Genomic DNA, 19,107 nt, shown 5'->3' with positions numbered 1-19,107 from the left:
TATTGTCATCACTGGGTCTCTGTTCTTTTCTATGCAGTGCCGGCGGATCATGGCTGGTGGGAGGGGCTGGCAAGGTGCTGTACATACCCACATGGAAGAAAAATAAATTTGAAATATATTTTAAAAATATTCTTCCCAAATATATTGACATATATTTGAAATGTTACAATTATGGCCATATTCAATATACTTCAAAACATATTTCAATAAATATATATATATATATATATATATATATATATATATATAAAATTATATATGTATATATATATATACTGCATGTTGAAATGTGTTTTTATTACAAATCATATGAAAAATATTTAAAAAAATACATTTCAAATATACTGTATGTCTTTTAAAATACAAATCTACATTTTTGGAATGCATTTACAAATATATGTAAAAATATATGTTAAAGTGACTTTTTTGTATGTTAAAAAACATCTGAAAAATATACAAAAGATATGAAAAACCTTTTTAAAAATATATTTTTTACAAAATATAGTCTTCAGCTTTTGTTAACATATAAAAAAGTATATTTTTACATATATTTGTAAATGCATTCCAAAAATGTAGATTTGTATTTTAAAAGACATACAGTATATTTATATATATATACAGTATATATATATGTATATATTTATTGAAATATATTTTGAAGTATATTGAATACGCCCAAAATCGTAGCATTTCAAATACAGGTTAATATATTTGGGTAGAATATTTTAAAAATATATTTCAAATATACTTTTCTTCCATGTGGGTAGCTTCCGGAAAACATCCCAGCACCCTGCCTCGGTACTCCAGACCGACATCCACCCATCAAGGCATTTTTATATTTGCATAACTCCTCCCAAGAGCCAGCCCACTGTTTGCATCAGGGCTGAGGGCTCTTGGGAGGGGCTATGGAAATATCAAAATGCCTTGATGGGTGGATGTCGGTCTGGAGAAGAGGGTGATCCTAGGTAGGCTGCTTCAGACCGCCTTAGGTAACACCCATGTGTGATGCTGAGCATCCAGGATTGAAATAACTGAAATCCAATTAATGAAAGGAACGGGCCAAGGCCAGGTTGGGGGGGGGGGAACTAGATGATGTTGGACGTCCTCCAGCCAGGAAATGAGGCGGAGCTCTAGAGCTCTATCTGACTTGCTGCAGCTTCTAATGCACATGGTGAGAAGCTCACAGTGTGCAGTAAAATCAGAGTAAGCCATTTCAATCCAGGAGATTGAGGAACTGGTAGAATTGGGCAAGACTGAAGGGAAGGCTGGAGGTCAGCCTTGGAGTCCTGTATCGTCAAGGACCAGTTCAGTTTATAGAGCTCACTGGCTTTGGTTAGGCTGCTCTCATCAAACAGAAGACCCCGGAGAGGGGCAGAATCCATGAAGATGCAGTAAGAGTGGACACCTATGTTGGGCCATGGTAAGTCCACAGTTGTCACCAGAACAGGTGATTGAACCTGGAATTGAAGGGCCACACCATGATTCTCCATTCCAAATCAGATTTATTCCAATGACAGACTATTTTTTATAGAGCCAACACGTTTCGGGGGCTGAGCCACAGTTCAGAATGAATACCAGCAATACCATAACTCTTATCATTTGAATTTTAATGCGTCCAACTATTCCAAGCCTCGGCGAAGGGGCAGTATCTGAGCCCTCGAAACGCGTTGTTCATCCCACCTTATGTTATCCTAATTTTAAATAATTAAAAACCATCTTGGACTCTGTGATCATTGGTTTGGAGTTCTTATCGGATCTTCAGTGCTTGAAGTTACTCTTGCTCTGAGACCCCAATGGGAAAACACCCTCATGGTGAGTCTTGTCAAAGTGGTGGGAAATCCAAATCTTTATAGTTGTTCCCAAAACAAGAGGTAAGGGCAGGTGTCCCCATTGGCCACATCATGGCCATGTCCTACACGTTTCGTCATAGATAATTCATCTTCCAATGAATCATCTTCCAATGAAGCCAGTTCCCTGATGATGTCATCTATGATGAAACGCGTAGGACATGGCCATGATGTGACCAATGGGGACACCTGTCCTGGTGACTTGGGAAAGTGGATGAATGACGCTGGAGCCCTGAGGTTCTTTTCATGTTATTTTATAATATTGTTATTTATTTCAGGTACTTCTATTTATTTATTTCAGGTACTTATATAGCGCCGCCAATTTACGTAGTGCTATACATATATTGTACATTCACATCAGTCTCTAACCCTCAAGGGGCGTATAATCTAAAGTCCCTAACTCACATTCATACATACACATACTAGGGTCAATTTAGACAGGAGCCAATTAGCCTACCAGCATGTATTTGGAGTATAGGAGGAAACTTGAGTACCCGGAGGAAACCCACACAGGCACAGGGAGAACATGCAAACTCCAGGCAGGTGGTGCCGTGGTTGGGATTTGAACCAATGACCCTTTTACTGTCAAGCACACGTGTTAACCATTTAGCCGCTGGTGGTCCTATGGTGGTGGTGTAAGTATAGAGCATCTGAATACTGGGTAAACAACTTCTGCTCACCCAAGGGTTTCCACGACCACCTTGGGTGGACAGAGTTTTGGATGGAATTTTGGATAGAATAAGGAAGGGTTTTGAATATTGGGTTGGCAACTTCTGCTCACCCAAGGGTTTCCATGACCACCTTGGATGGACAGAGTTTTGGATGGAATTTTAGATAGAGTAAAGAAGGGTTTTGAATATTGGGGTTGGCAACTTCTGCTCAACCAAGGGTTTCCACGACCACCTTGGGTAGACAGAGTTTTGGATGAAATTTTGGATAGAGTAATGAAGGGTTTTGAATATTGGGTTGGCAACTTCTGCTCACTCAAGGGTTTCCACGACCACCTTGGGTGGACAGAGTTTTGGATGGAATTTTGGATAGAGTAAGGAAGAGTTTTTATTATTGGGTTGGCAACTTCTGCTCAACCAAGGGTTTCAAAGACCACCTTGGGTGGACAGAGTTTTGGATAGAATTTGGGATAGAGTAAGGAAGGGTTTTGAATATTGGTTGGCAACTTCTGCTCAACCAAGGGTTTCCACAACCACCTTGGATGGACAAAGTTTTGGATGGAATTTTGGATAGAGTAAGTAAGGGTTTGAATATTGGGTTGGTAACTTCTGTGCAACAAATGGTTTTTACGAAGACCTTGGGTGCATAGAGTTTTGACTAGAGTTTTGAGTAGAGTAGGGAAGAGGTTTAAACTGCTGTAAGTTTAATTTTTACTGTTCATTTCTCGTTGGAGAAATTTCCCTTCACTTCCTGTACTGGAGAGGCAACGGGAAGTAAGAGGACAATCTTTGCAAAGTGATGGTATGCCCCCTCTTGTCACCAGAACAGGTGAGTGAATCTAGAATTGAAGGGCCACACCATGATTTTTAAGGTCAAACCAAGTTTATTCTAATGACAGACTGTTTATAGAGCTGATACGTTTCGAAGGATGTGACTCCACCCCTTCATCGGGGATTGAGAAAATGAAACAATGTATGTGGACTTAATATTAATATATGGTTGGACGTTCTTAAAGAGTTGTGAATAAGCACAACATCCAGTTGATGCAGTTCTTACAACTCTCTATTAACACTCAACAATATATTGATCACTGAGTCCAAATTATTTCTTCATTTTCTAAAGACTTGAGAAAGGGGTGGAGTTACTGATCGCGAAATGTGTTGGCCCTATAAACAGTCTGCCATTGAAATAATCTTCTTTTTTTGGAATTGGATATCACGTTGTTGCAGTTCAATTCTAGATTCATTCTCCTGTTCTGGTGTTTAAGAGGGGACTTATCCTCACTACAGGAAGTCAAGAGAAATTTCTCTAAAGGGACCTGGACAGTAAAAAATTAATTGTCAAAGGATTTTAAGCCCTTCATATTTTAACCAAAACTAAAAACAAAAATCTGGGCTATACTTATACTTCAAAGATGTCGCTAATAATTAGAAAAGTAAGGCAAAATGTACAGTTGGGTTGTCATATGGATGAGGGAGAAGAGAAGTGACCTTCAACTTGTTCATGAAAAACTTATCATAGCAATCTTTTTAGAGAAGTTTATTTTCTTTTTCTGGAAATAACTCAGTAAATATAGTTTTTCTATCTTTATTTCATAGAATGTTATCTACATTTTTACTAATAAGAAGTGTTAACAGTACAGCATAAAAAGACATTTTGGATGGTTGTGCACTTCCAAATTTGTGGGAAAAAGAGTTGAGAAGACCCTTTTCTTTTCCAACATGAGACCACAAATCCAGCTCCATAAAGACAAGGTTTAACCAATTTTATGTGGAGGAACTTGAGTGGCCTCCACAGAGCCCTGACCTCAACCCTGCTGAACACCTTTACAGCATACAAAGACATTTTAGACAATTGTGTTCTTCTAAACTCATGGGGAAAATGTTAGGAAGACCCTTTTCTTTTCCGACATAGGACCACAAACCCAGCTCCATAAAGACATGGTTTGACCAATTTGGTGTAGAGGAACCTGTTTGGCCTTCACAGAGCCCTGACCTCAACCCTACTGAACACCTTTACAGCATACAAAGACATTTTAGACAATTGTGTTCTTCTAAACTCATGGGGAAAATGTTAGGAAGACCCTTTTCTTTTCAAACATGGGACCACAAATCCAGCTCCATAAAGAAATGGTTTGACTAGTTTGGTGTAGAGGAACTTGTGTGGCCTTCACAGAGCCCTGACCTCAACCCTACTGAATACCTTTACAGCATACAAAGACATTTTAGACAATTGTGTTCTTCTATACTCATGGGGAAAATGATAGGAAGACCCTTTTCTTTTCCAACATGGGACCACAAATCCAGCTTCATAAAGACATGGTTTGACCAGTTTGGTGTTGAGGAACTTGTGTGGCCTTCACAGAACCCAAATGAACACCTATGGGATGATTTGGAATGCTGACTGTGAGTCTTTTAATTCAACGTCAGTACCTGACCTCATAAATACTCAGCAGAAATGAATCAGCACAACTTCCCACAGACATATGCCCAAAACTTGTGGAAAGACTTCCCAGATACAGAGGATGTCATAGCCACCATATTAATGGCCAAAGGTTTTGAATTGGGTGTCCAATAAGTTCGTACAGGTGAGATGTACCTTTCTCAAACTTTCCAACACAGATGAACCCTTTTAATAATGTTCCACTGTCAGGGAACCCCCCTGATAAAAATGACTGTAGCTGCAACTCATGATACATTAGTGTGATGGTCAGTGGGAAGAACACTTGTGTTAATTGGGAAGAATTACCCCCTTACATATAGCTGAAAAAAAATCTGTGGTGTCAGGGGTGAACTTATTTTGGAAGCAGAAATTGCTCATTGCTTAAGGAACCCTTTAGTACAGTGGTTCTCAACCTTTCTAATGCCGCGACCCCTTAATACAGTTCCTCATGTTGTGGTGACCCCCAACCATAAAATTATTTTCATTGCTACTTCATAACTGTAATTTTGCAGAGGGAGGAGTAGTGCCATGTCATTGGTGTCAGTGGAAGGAGTAGTGCCCCATCACTGATGTCAGTGGGATGAATAGTGCCCCATTGTTGGTATCAGTGGGAGGAATAGTGCCCCATCGTTGGTATCAGTGGGAGGAATAGTGCCCCATCATTGGTGTCAGTGGGAGGAATAGTGCCCCATCACTGATGTCAGTGGGATGAATAGTGCCCCATCATTGGTATCAGTGGGAGGAATAGTGCCCCATCGTTGGTATCAGTGGGAGGAATAGTGCCCCATCACTGATGTCAGTGGGATGAATAGTGCCCCATCACTGGTGTCAGTGGGAGGAATAGTGCCCCATCACTGGTGTCAGTGGGAGGAATAGTGCCCCATCGTTGGTGTCAGTGGGAGGAATAGTGCCCCATCGTTGGTGTCAGTGGGAGGAATAGTGCCCCATCGTTGGTGTCAGTGGGAGGAATAGTGCCCCATCATTGGTGTCAGTGGGGGGAGTAGTGCCCCATCATTGGTGTCAGTGGGGGGAGTAGTGCCCCATCATTGGTGTCAGTGGGGGGAGTAGTGCTCCATCACTGGTGTCAGTGGGGGGAGTAGTGCCCCATCACTGGTGTCAGTGGGAGGAGTAGTGCTCCATCATTGGTGTCAGTGGGAGGAATAGTGCCCCATCATTGGTGTCAGTGGGGGGAGTAGTGCCCCATCATTGGTGTCAGTGGGGGGAGTAGTGCCCCATCATTGGTGTCAGTGGGAGGAGTAGTGCCCCATCACTGGTGTCAGTGGGAGGAGTAGTGCCCCATCACTGGTGTCAGTGGGGGGAGTAGTGCCCCATCACTGGTGTCAGTGGGAGTAGTGCCCCATCACTGGTGTCAGTGGGAGTAGTGCCCCATCACTGGTGTCAGTGGGAGGAATAGTGCCCCATCATTGGTGTCAGTGGGAGGAATAGTGCCCCATCATTGATGTCAGTGTGGTGGAGGGGAGAATAGTGCCCCATCATTGGGGTCAGGGGGGGGGGGGGGAAATAGTGCCCCATCGTTGGTGTCAGTGGGGGGAGGAATAGTGCCCCATCATTGGTGTCAGTGGGAGGAATAGTGCCCCATCATTGATGTCAGTGTGGTGGAGGGGAGAATAGTGCCCCATCATTGGGGTCAGGGGGGGGGAAATAGTGCCCCATCGTTGGTGTCAGTGGGGGGAGGAATAGTGCCCCATCGTTGGTGTCAGTGGGGGGAGGAATAGTGCCCCATCGTTGGTGTCAGTGGGGAGAGGAATACTGCCCCATCGTTGGTGTCAGTGGGGGGAGGAATACTGCCCCATCGTTGGTGTCAGTGGGGGGAGGAATAGTGCCCCATCGTTGGTGTCAGTGGGGGGAGGAATAGTGCCCCATCGTTGGTGTCAGTGGGGGGAGGAATAGTGCCCCATCGTTGGTGTCAGTGGGGGGAGGAATACTGCCCCATCGTTGGTGTCAGTGGGGGGAGGAATACTGCCCCATCGTTGGTGTCAGTGGGGGGAGGAATACTGCCCCATCGTTGGTGTCAGTGGGGGGAGGAATACTGCCCCATCGTTGGTGTCAGTGGGGGGAGGAATAGTGTCCCATCGTTGGTGTCAGTGGGGGGAGGAATAGTGCCACATCGTTGGTGTCAGTGGGGGGAGGAATAGTGCCACATCGTTGGTGTCAGTGGGGGGAGGAATAGTGCCCCATCGTTGGTGTCAGTGGGGGGAGGAATAGTGCCCCATCGTTGGTGTCAGTGGGGGGAGGAATAGTGCCCCATCGTTGGTGTCAGTGGGGGGAGGAATAGTGCCCCATCGTTGGTGTCAGTGGGGGGAGGAATAGTGCCCCATCGTTGGTATTACAAATGGTATTACAAATTCCTCCCACTGACACCAATGATACTTACTTTGCTGACCCCTGCTCCAGCCTGGGCTCGCTCTCTCACTTACCTGTCAGCTGTCTTCCTTCCCTGGCCTCTCTCCTCTTCACTCGCTCCGGCAGCTCCCTCGGTCTTCTTTGATGTACGCGCGCTGCCGCTCGGCTCCTCCTCTCCAAGCTCCACCTCCTCGCCGGTGATTGGCCGCCTGTGTGCCTCTCCTGAGCTACAGTTCCGGTGGCCAATCAGCGGCGAGGAGGCGGAGCTGCTGAGCGATCCCGGAGGTGTGGCCAGGTGACAGCAGCGTATCATCCCGCCCACACATCGCCGGAGACTGCAGCGGTGTCTCGGTTCCTAAGACCATCGGAAATATGTGTTTTCCGATGGTCTTAGGCGACCCCTGGGAAATGGTCGTTCGACCCCCAAAGGGGTCGCGACCCCCAGGTTGAGAACCGCTGCTTTAGTACCTGTGAGTCGTAACTGTGAGGAATGATTTGATGAAGACGGTTACATTTCATTTGTTAGGTATGGGCAGCATAGGCTTGCCAACAGATATGAATTATCAGGGATACCCTAATACTGGACAGAGTAGGAGAGAGCTGAACAGATTGGGGTAGGGGGTTCCAGAAGATGGGAGAGGCTCTAGAAAAGTCCTGAAGGTGAGCATGGGAGGAGGTGATGTGCAATTAGAAAGAAGGAAGTCTTGGAGTAAAAAGGAAGGTTTGGGTAATATGCTGAGACAAGGTAGGTGAGCAGGAAATCTTGGAAGTAGTCAAGAGGAAGGTTTGGATAATATTTTGAGAAGAGGTTTGTGAGCAGGAGATCTTTGGAGGTGTGGAGAGTATGGTTTGGATGATATTTTGAGAAGAGGTTGGTGAGCAGGAGGTCTTGAGAGGAGTACAGAGGACAGTTTGAGTAATATTTTGAGAAGAGGTTGGAGAGCAGGAGGTCTTGGGAGGAGTGGAGAGTATGGTTTGGATGATATTTTGAGAAGAGGTTGGAGAGCAGGAGGTCTTGGGAGGAGTGGAGAGTATGGTTTGGATGATATTTTGAGAAGAGGTTGGTGAGCAGGAGATCTTGGAAGTAGTCAAGAGGAAGGTTTGGATAATATTTTGAAAAGAGGTTGGTGAGCAGGAGATCTTCGTAGGAGTGGAGAGTATGGTTTGGATGATATTTTGAGAAGAGGATGGTGAGCAGGAGGTCTTGAGAGGAGTACAGAGGACAGTTTGAGTGATATTTTGAGAAGAGGTTGGTGAGCAGGAGGTCTTGGTATTATCAGAGAGGATGGTTTGGATGATAATTTGAGAACAGGTTGGTGAGCAGGTGGTCTTGGGAGGACTGAAGAGGATGGTTTGGGTGATATGTTGAGACAAGGTTGTAGAGCAGGATGTCTTTGGAGGAGCAGAGAGGCCTGATCAGGTGATATTTTGAGGGAAGGTTTGTGAGCAGGAAGTCTTGGGAGGAATGGAGGAGATAGTTTGGGTGGTATGTTGAGAAGAGGTTGGCGAGTAGGTAGTTTTGGGAGGATTGGAGAGTATGGTTTGGATGATATTTTGAGATGAGGTTAGTGAGGCGGTAGTCTTGGGAGGAGTGGCGAGGATGGTTTGGATGTTATTTTGAAACAAAATTGGTGAGCAGTACTTCTTTGGAAGAGCAGAGAGAATGGTTTGAGTGATAGTTTGAGAGGAGGTTGGTGAGTAGGTAGTCTTGGAGAGAGTGGAGAGCTTGGTTTGGATGATATTTTGAGAAGAGGTTGGCAAGCAGGAGGTCTTGGGAGAAGTGGAGAGGATGGTTTAGGTGATATTTTCAGATGAAGTTGATGAGCAGGAGGTCTTTAGAGGAGTACAGAGGACAGTTTGGGTGATATTTTGAGAAGAGATTGGTGAGCAGGAAGTCTTGGGAGGAGCAGAGAGGATGGTTTGGATAATATTTTGAGAAGAGGTTGGCGAGCAGGTGGTCTTGGAAGGAGTGGAAAGGATGGTTTGGGAGATATGTTGAGACAAGGTTAATGATGTAGCTTGGGGTAGTGGTGGATTTTGAATTGTATGTTAGATGAGTGATTGGAAGAGTCATTGCATACATTTATACCATTTATAAAATACTTTCTATTTGATCCTATGATGCCCCAGATTCCAGAGGTGGGGACATTTCAGAGTTTTCTTTAATTTTCACTCATGGTTCAGTTGCCTCTCTACTGCAGAACGAAGCCCCTTCCTCCATTTCTAACATACATCATTGGAGAAAAAAAAAAAAGGAATTCCCTCCTGACATAAAATGGCAAAGCTCGACATTCTTCAAGTGCTCCAATTATGGCCAAATCCTTGTATAAACTTCATTCTAAAAACATGTCAAACCCACTCTCGAAGGTTTACGTTACGCGACCAACAACAGATTCCTTATAGTGAGTGATATAATTGTAGCGCCGAGAACTTTTTTCCTTTGTTGCAGGTGAAACCTGCTTTCATCTGCATTCGTTTCAAAGGGATGACCCCGGAGCACAGCCGCGGGAAGGAAATATCCCATGGCAATTTGTTGTATTAACACGGAGAGTATTGACATAGGACATATTTCTAACAAATACTGATATGATTTGACAGATTTGGGTTTTCAATGTAAATAAACTCATTTTGTCACGTCCTTCCAATCGAGCTAAACTTTTGCTGACTCCAGAATGACCTCTGTATGAACTGATGGACGGAATCGAATAGACGCTTTAAGAATGCTTAAAGGGTAACTCCACGTTCGTGGCAAAAAATATAGCAACTAGAAAAAATATACAGGCGTACCTTGGTTTATGAATGCCTCGGTTGACGTAATGTTCGGTTTACGAATGAAAATCCATTGAAAATAATGCCTCGGTTTATGAATTTATTTCGCAATACGAACGGATTAATTGGTTTTCAATGCATTTACACTTTTTTTCATCATGTCCCTGTACAGTATTTATGCCTTTAAAGTGCACTTTATAAAGAGTTTTGAACAGATAAGACATTTTTTTACTTTTTTTTACCTCTGGAACGTATTAATTGGTTTTCAATGCATTTACAAATTAATTTTTAATCATGTCCCTGTACAGTATTTATGCCTTTAACGTGCACTTTATAAAGAGTTTTGAACAGATAAAATACTTTCTTTTTACTTTTTTCTGACCTCCGGAACGTATTAATTGGTTTTCAATGCATTTACAAATTAATTTTTAATCATGTCCCTGTACAGTATTTATGCCTTTAAAGTGCACTTTATAAAGAGTTTTGAACAGATAAAATACTTTCTTTTTACTTTTTTCTGACCTCCGGAACGTATTAATTGGTTTTCAATGCATTTACAAATTAATTTTTAATCATGTCCCTGTACAGTATTTATGCCTTTAAAGTGCACTTTATAAAGAGTTTTGAACAGATAAAATACTTTTTTTTTACTTTTTTCTGACCCCCGGAACGGATTAATTGATTTTCAGTGCATTCCTAAGGAAACCGCGTCGTTTCAGTTCATGAATTTTTTGCAATATGAACGGATTAATTGGTTTTCAATGCATTTACACTTTTTTTAAATCATGTCCCTGTACAGTATTTATGCCTTTAAAGTGCACTTTATAAAGAGTTTTGAACAGATAAGACATTTTTTTTACTTTTTTCTGACCTCCGGAACGTATTAATTGGTTTTCAATGCATTTACAAATTAATTTTTAATCATGTCCCTGTACAGTATTTATGCCTTTAAAGTGCACTTTATAAAGAGTTTTGAACAGATAAAATACTTTCTTTTTACTTTTTTCTGACCTCCGGAACGTATTAATTGGTTTTCAATGCATTTACAAATTAATTTTTAATCATGTCCCTGTACAGTATTTATGCCTTTAAAGTGCACTTTATAAAGAGTTTTGAACAGATAAAATACTTTTTTTTTACTTTTTTCTGACCCCCGGAACGGATTAATTGATTTTCAGTGCATTCCTAAGGAAACCGCGTCGTTTCAGTTCATGAATTTTTTGCAATATGAACGGATTAATTGGTTTTCAATGCATTTACACTTTTTTTAAATCATGTCCCTGTACAGTATTTATGCCTTTAAAGTGCACTTTATAAAGAGTTTTGAACAGATAAGACATTTTTTTTACTTTTTTCTGACCTCCGGAACATAATAATTGGTTTTCAATGCATTTACAAATTAATTTTTAATCATGTCCCTCTACAGTATTTATGCCTTTAAAGTGCACTTTATAAAGAGTTTTGAACAGATAAGACAATTTTTTACTTTTTTCTGACCTCCGGAACATAATAATTGGTTTTCAATGCATTTACAAATTAATTTTTAATCATGTCCCTGTACAGTATTTATGCCTTTAAAGTGCACTTTATAAAGAGTTTTGAACAGATAAAATACTTTTTTTAAACTTTTTTCTGACCCCCGGAACGGATTAATTGATATTCAGTGCATTCCTATGGGAAACCGCGTCGTTTCGGTTCATGAATTTTTCGCAATACGAACGGATTAATTGGTTTTCAATGCATTTACACTTTTTTTTAATCATGTCCCTGTACAGTATTTATGCCTTTAAAGTGCACTTTATAAAGAGTTTTGAACAGATAAGACATTTTTTTACTTTTTTCTGACCTCCGGAATGTAATAATCGGTTTTCAATGCATTTACAAATTAATTTTTAATCATGTCCATGTACAGTATTTATGCCTTTAAAGTGCACTTTATAAAGAGTTTTGAAGAGATAAAAGACTTTTTATTAACTTTTTTCTGACCTCCGGAACGGATTAATTGATTTTCAGTGCATTCCTATGGGAAACCGCGTCGTTTCGGTTCATGAATTTTTCGCAACACGAAAAGTCCCGCAGAATGAATTAAATTCGTAAACCGAGGTACGCCTGTACATCGTATGCAATTGCCACACAAGTTATACTGCAATAAATGTCATTAAATATCACCGTTCCTTTTCAGGCCTCATGCACACATTTTAAACATGCCAGTAGCGTTAGTTGTATAAAGTTGCTTTAAATACACATTTTTCCATGTTTTATAGCGTTTTTGGATTAGCTTTTTAGCTGCGTTTGATCACGTTTAGCCATGTTTTTTCATGGTAACAGTTTTTAGTGTTTTTTTACACCCAAAATGTTTTACAAATTTTGGCTACAAAAAAATTTCATTTTGCTGCGTTTTACCGCGTTTATCAGAGTTGAAGTGTTTATACAGCTGAAAAGCTCCTCTTGAAATCCACTAGTTCTGTTTTTTTTTTTTACCACCAAAAAACATTGATTAACCGCTTCCACTCTGCCCTACAGCAGAAATACTGCTACAGGGTGGCAGGAGTGCGCAAAATCACGTATATATATGTGATTTTGCATTTCTGGGTAGGACACACACAAGCCGAGGGAAGGCCGTTCGTGGCCTCGGCTGTCAATCTCGCCGGCACCCAGTGATCGCTGAGTATCTCCGACGGGGGAGAGACCTGTGTATAAACAACACAGATTTCTCTCCTGTTAGCTCCTGCTCACTGCTTTGTATGGCTATACATATCATAGCCACACAAAGCAGCATGCTTACAGCGAAACAGCACACAGTTAACCCTTTGATTGCCCACATGTTAACCCCTTCCTGCCCAATGCCATTAGTAGTGTCAATGCTTTTTATTAGCACTGATCACTATATTGGTGTCACTGGGGATGTCAGTGACACCAAATCAGTTCCCCTCCAGTGTCAGAATTCCCGCCGCAGTCCCGCTATCAGTTGCTGATCGCCGCCATTACTAGTTAAAAAAAAATATTCCAGTATCTATACCGCCATTTTTAAACGCTATAACTTCCACATAAACCAATTAATTTACACGTATTAATTAATTAATCTGCAGCCACTGTCATTTTCTGTAAAACGCAATACAGTATGGCAACCAAGAGGTGCTCTGTACACCCCCCAGAAATGTCATTTCCTGCTTGTGTGATTGGCTCTTTGATTTTTCTAGAAGCTTTCACTAAGATACAAGTCAGATTTTAGGCATCTCCTGCAATAGGAATTTCAGTTTTGGTGAGATACAACCCACGGGTTAAATACTTCTGAAGGGATGCAGACCCTGCAACTTTTCCCATTAGAACACTGAGTATGTACCAGCTCATTACAATGAACCAAACCCTCCCTTTCTGAAACAATCTAGACTAAGATACAAATCAGATATTAGGCTTCTCCTGCAATAGGAATTTCAGTTTTAGTGAAACTCTCCAAGGGTTAAATACGTCTGAAGGGATGCAGACCCTGCAACTTCCCTCATTAGAACACTGAGAGTGCACCAGCTCATTACAATTAACCAAACCGTCCCTTTCAGAAACAATCTGCATTGAGATATAAATCAGATTTTAAGTATCTCCTGCAATAGGAATTTCAGTTTTGGTGAAATACTCCTCAAGGGTTAAATACTTCTGAAGGGATGCAGACCCTGAAACTTTCCTCATTAGAACACTAAGAACGTACTAGGTGATTTTGATGAACCAAATCCTCCCATTCACAATCAGTCTGCGCTAAGGTATGTCAGATTTTAGGCAACTCCTGCAATAGGAATTTCAGTTTTGATGAAATACTCCCCAGCAATTAAATATCTCTGAAGGGATACAGACCCTGCAGCTTTTCTCATCAGAACACTGAGAGTGCAGCAGGTCATTATAACGAACTAGACCCTCCCATTCAGAATCAGCTAAGATACAAGTCAGATTTTAAGTATCTCCTGCAATAGGAATTTCAGTTTTGGTGAGATACTCCTCAAACGGTAATTACTTCTGAAGGGATGATGACCATGCAACTTTCATCATTAGAACATTGAGAGAGCACCAGGTGATTATGATGAAACAGACCCTCCCATTTAGAATCAGTCTGCACTAAGATACAAGTCAGATTTTCGGCATCCCCTGCAATGAGAATTTCAGTTGTGGTGAGATACTCCCCAGTTGTTGGATATTTCTAAAGGGATGCCGACCCTGCAACTTTTCACCAGGTGATTATAATAAACCAAACCCTCCCATTTAGAATCAGTCTGCAACTAAGCTGGATACATTCTCTGTAGTGTACAGTGATCACCCACAGGAAAATGTTTTTTTCTCAACAAAAAAATGGACTTAGGCCAGCCATACATGGGTCAATTTTCAAACAATTTTTCGTTCGAAAATCGAACTTATGAATAATTGGATGATTTTTGCTCTGTTAGTGGGTCAATGGCACGGGCCGATTTTCGTGGTTCCTCGCCTTTTCGGTAATCGGGCATGCTGGAAAATTTTTGAAAAACGACTGATTTTTTTAAATCATTGGTGGCACCATCGGATTACAGAACGAACAATGTTTTCGATCTTCAATCGAAAAATCATTCGGAATTTGAACCATGCAGGGGCGGACTGACAACTCATGGGGCCCCCGGGCAAAAGGGGATCATGGGGCCCCTGTGTCCTTGCCCAAACTCAAAAAAGCCTATGAAAAAGGTACCAGGGGCATCTCATGGGGTCCCCTACTGACCCCGGGCCCTCGGGCAGTGCCCGAGTTTCCAAATGGTCAGTCCGCCCCTGGACCCATGTATGGCCTGCTTAACTCTTTAAGCAACGGCAAGAAAAATCATTATTACAAAATGATCATTGAAATTTTAGCTAAATTGATTTTTTTGCTGTCGGCAAAATTTCTCTGAAGCAGAAGCTCTCAATTTTTAGGTGAAATTTGCTTGGAAAAATAAAACAAACTTCTTTTTTTTTTCTCTTGATTTAGCGGATGTGTGTTGGGCAGTATTTTATTATTTTTTTTTAATTTATGTTGTTTAGGGGTTTTTCTATTTTTCACATTGATTGTTATTTTGTGCTTTTTTTTGCACTTTTTTTTTTGTTTTTACTTTTTTTTTTCTTTTTGTGTGAAAGATTGAGGTTAATATGGGGCAGTTTTTGGCCTAAGAATGGGTCCATGATAGTTGAAAGGTTTATCTGATAAATTTCACTGTATCATGGTATCATTGTATCTTTGTAGCGATGTATCATTGTATCCTTGTTTTATTGTTACCTATTGTTTGTAAATAATTTATAAATAGTGATTCTGACTTTTTTTAAAGGGCATGATGGCTCTGATTATTTATTTAAAAATGCATTAATAAATAAAAAAACAAAAAAAAAACAAATATATATATATATATATATATATATATAATTATTATTATTTTTAATTTTTTTTTTTTTATCTTTTTAGGTAAATAACTTAATTTGGCATGTGAGATGCCTGGAGTGTTCGGTGTGTAGGACGTCTCTGAGACAACATAACAGCTGCTATATAAAAAACAAGGAGATATTCTGTAAAATGGATTATTTCAGGTAAAGTTAGCTTGTCTTCCAGTCTGTAAAACTAGATTAAGATGTTTGTATTATGATTTTTTTTCAGCCATATACACACAAATGGTTTGTTATGCATGCTAGAACTTTTGTGCATTAATAAATTGGTGTGAATGGAGGTCACCCTACTTGGTAGCTGAAGGGTTAAAAAAAAAAAAAAAAAAGTCCAGTTTTATTGATGAATTGATATTTGCACTTAACATACTTTGTATCAACGCTTGTCCATGATTGGAGGTCGTTTATATCTTTGGTTGCATTAGCTAGTATTTCATTGTTGGTTAGGTATTTGGTGTATTTGACTTATTTCTATTAGAAAAACCTTCACTTGAACCTGATGATGGCATCGTATGGCCAAATGTTTATGGTCAACACATAGTGATGGTAACTGTTATTGCTACAACATACCCAGACATTTTAAACATTTGTGCGCTTCCAACTTTGTGGTAACCCTTTGGTGAAGACAGGGCTGTCCTAACGCATGGGCACCCCTGGGCACAGTACAGTACAGAGGGGTCAGGAGGGTACAATACAGGGGACCCCACATGGAAGAAAAACATATTTGAAATATATTTTAAAAATATCCTTCCCAAATTTATTAATATATTGAGATATATATGTATATATATATATATATATATATATATATATACTGTACATACTGCATGTTGAAATGCGTTTTTTATATATGACAAAGTATAAGAACTTTTTTTACATATATTCTTCAAATTTTTTTTGGAACATATAAAAAAAGTCATTTTAACGTATATTTTTACATATATTTGTTAATGCATTCCAAAAATGCAGATTAAATGTATTTTTAAAGGCATACAGTATATTTGAAAAAGTATTTTTAAAAATATTCTTCTCAAATATATTGACTTATATTTGAAACACTACAATTTTCGCTGTATTCAATATATTTCAAAAGATATTTCAATGTATATACAGTATGTGTGTGTGTATATATATATATATATATATATATATATATATATATTTATTATTATTTATTACAGGTACTTATATAGCGCCGTCAATTTACTCAGCGCTTTACACATATATATATTGTACATTCACATCAGTCCCTAACCTTCAAGGGGCGTACAATCTGTCCCTAACTCACATTCATACATACTAGGCACAATTTTGACAGGATCCAATTAACCTACCATATATATATATATATATATATATATATATATATATATATATATATATTATACACTGCATGAAATGCTTTTTTTTATATATTACAAAATATAAGAAAAATATTTTTTAAAACATATATTTTTTACATATATTCTTGAGATTTCTTTTTGTTACATATAAAAAAGTCATTTTAACATATATTTTTACATATATTTGTTAATGCATTCCAAAAATGTAGATTAAATGTATTTAATATATACAGTATATTTGAAAATGTATTTTTAAAAATATTTTTCATATATTTTGTAGTAAAAACGCATTTCAACATACAGTATGTATGCAGGGGTGGACTGACCATTTGGAAACTCGGGCACTGCCCGAGGGCCCGGGGTCAGTAGGGGGCCCCATGAGATGCCCCTGGTACCTTTTTCATAGGCTTTTTTGAGTTTGGGCAAGGATACAGGGGCCCCATGATCCCCTATTGCCCAGGGGCCCCATGAGTTGTCAGTCTGCCCCTGTATGTATGTATATATACAGTATGTATATATATATATATATATATTAAAATATATTGAATGCGGCCAAAATTGTAGTATTTCAAATATGTCAATATATTTGGAAAGAATATTTTTACAATATATTTAAAATATATTTTTCATCCATGTGGGACAGGAGGGTGTACATTACCGTACCCTATACTGTACCCACCTGTCCCACATGGAAGAAAAATATATTTTAAATATATTGTAAAAATATTCTTCCCAAATATATTGACATATTTGAAATGCTACAACTTTGGCCATATTCAATATATTTCAAAATATATACTATCTCTGTATTACAATACAGAGATGGTCTCCTCAAGCGGAGCAGCGCAGGGAAGCTGCTGCCACAGATCTTACCTGATCTGGTATTCTGTCACTGGGCTAAATCCACAAATCTGAATTTTTGTTCATGGTAAGAGGCATGTATATTATTTTAGAATGTTGTCATGCTGTCATTATAAAGTTTTATTATAGCTACTGTACAAATATGATTGCATTACATCTTCTTTGGATTTGTGCACCATTTTAATTTTTGGCCCTCCGGTGTTTCTCTTTAAATTGAGGTTCAGTGCTTTTTCTTATAACTTTCTATTAATAAAATATTATTAAAATAATTCGAAAGTATAATGGCCTTTTGTAGGTTTTCAAAAGATGTGCAAAATTAAACATTTGTATTAAACCCCAAAACCAAAAATGTTACATATTGCAGCTTACCGATCATTGGTGGCTGCAATAGTTTTCTTTTTTTTTTTCTCTGTTTTCACCTGGTGATCTGGTCAGTAACACACCTCCTAGATTATCCACTCTGGATGAAGGAGCACAAGGGGCACCTTTGGACAGCAGCATTTTCAGTCTGGGGGGGGGGGGTGTTAGATGTACTAGCATATTTAAATACACAAAACAAATTGAAGTTGAACTCCAGCTAACACTTTCTAAGCAATTACAATTTTTTTTTCTTTTTGGGATAAAGATTTTACATACATAAATAAGAGCTGATCATTGTGAGCACCCCTGTCAGTGGTAAATGGTTTTTCTCATCCCTGTAAACTGATACATCCGGAAGAGAGCTTGTTCTTTTGAAAAACAACAGACATACTGGTTGGATCACCCGCTGAAAATAGGAGAAAACCTTAAAAAAAAGAAAATGAATGCAGCCACCACAGCTAAGAATCGGTAAGCTGCAATATAATAAATGTTTAGCTTTTGGGTGTAATACTGCTTTAAATGTATTTGCAATGTCAATCAGATGTTTTGGCCATTCAAATCATTTTTTTTATGCAGTTTTTTCAAATTTCAGTAATTTAGCAAATTGGCTTAAATACGTAGGATATAAAAAAAGCTGCTCCTGTTATCATCAAATGCCCTCCACGGGATCCAGTCCCATGACTTCCTCTGAGCTGATCAGTAATTAGACGGCAACATTGTATCACCAGGTGAGGAGCTGCAGTAGGAGCTGATTTGTCAATTACGTCCATGATGGACGAAACGCGTTAATGGGGCATGGTCCGGGATGGGACGATGCTGAAGCCTTGCTCTTCCATTTGAAATTGAGTGGCTTTTGGCGTGCTCGCCCATTCTCTTTTTTTTTTCCTGTTGATGATCGGGCAGGACGAGCCCTAGGGGAACTGCACCCAGCGGGGGGTGAATCACCAGGGTGGGGGGGAATCTGTAGGTGGTGCTGGTAGCAGCACTTTGTGTGTGTGTTGGGTTTCAGTGAACACAGCCAAGAACTGCACAGA

At 39.8% G+C, this 19,107-nt stretch overlaps 1 protein-coding gene across 1 annotated transcript in view; it reads left to right on the top strand.

The window, feature by feature from the left end:
• LHX6 (LIM homeobox 6) overlaps positions 1-19,107 on the top strand; it is a 181,671-nt gene that overhangs the window by 49,546 nt on the left and 113,018 nt on the right. The window contains exon 3 of the mRNA XM_089673539.1: positions 15,535-15,656. Coding sequence (XP_089529665.1) covers positions 15,535-15,656 — 122 coding nt within the window. The remainder of the gene's footprint in view (positions 1-15,534; positions 15,657-19,107) is intronic.

Source organism: Staurois parvus, unplaced genomic scaffold (assembly GCF_062004578.1).
Source record: "Staurois parvus isolate SC_StPar_1 unplaced genomic scaffold, SC_StPar_1.0 ptg000140l, whole genome shotgun sequence".
Classification (NCBI taxonomy): Eukaryota; Metazoa; Chordata; class Amphibia; order Anura; family Ranidae; genus Staurois; species Staurois parvus.
Note: the sequence above shows the minus strand (reverse complement) of the source record. Positions and strands in the feature narration are given on the sequence as shown.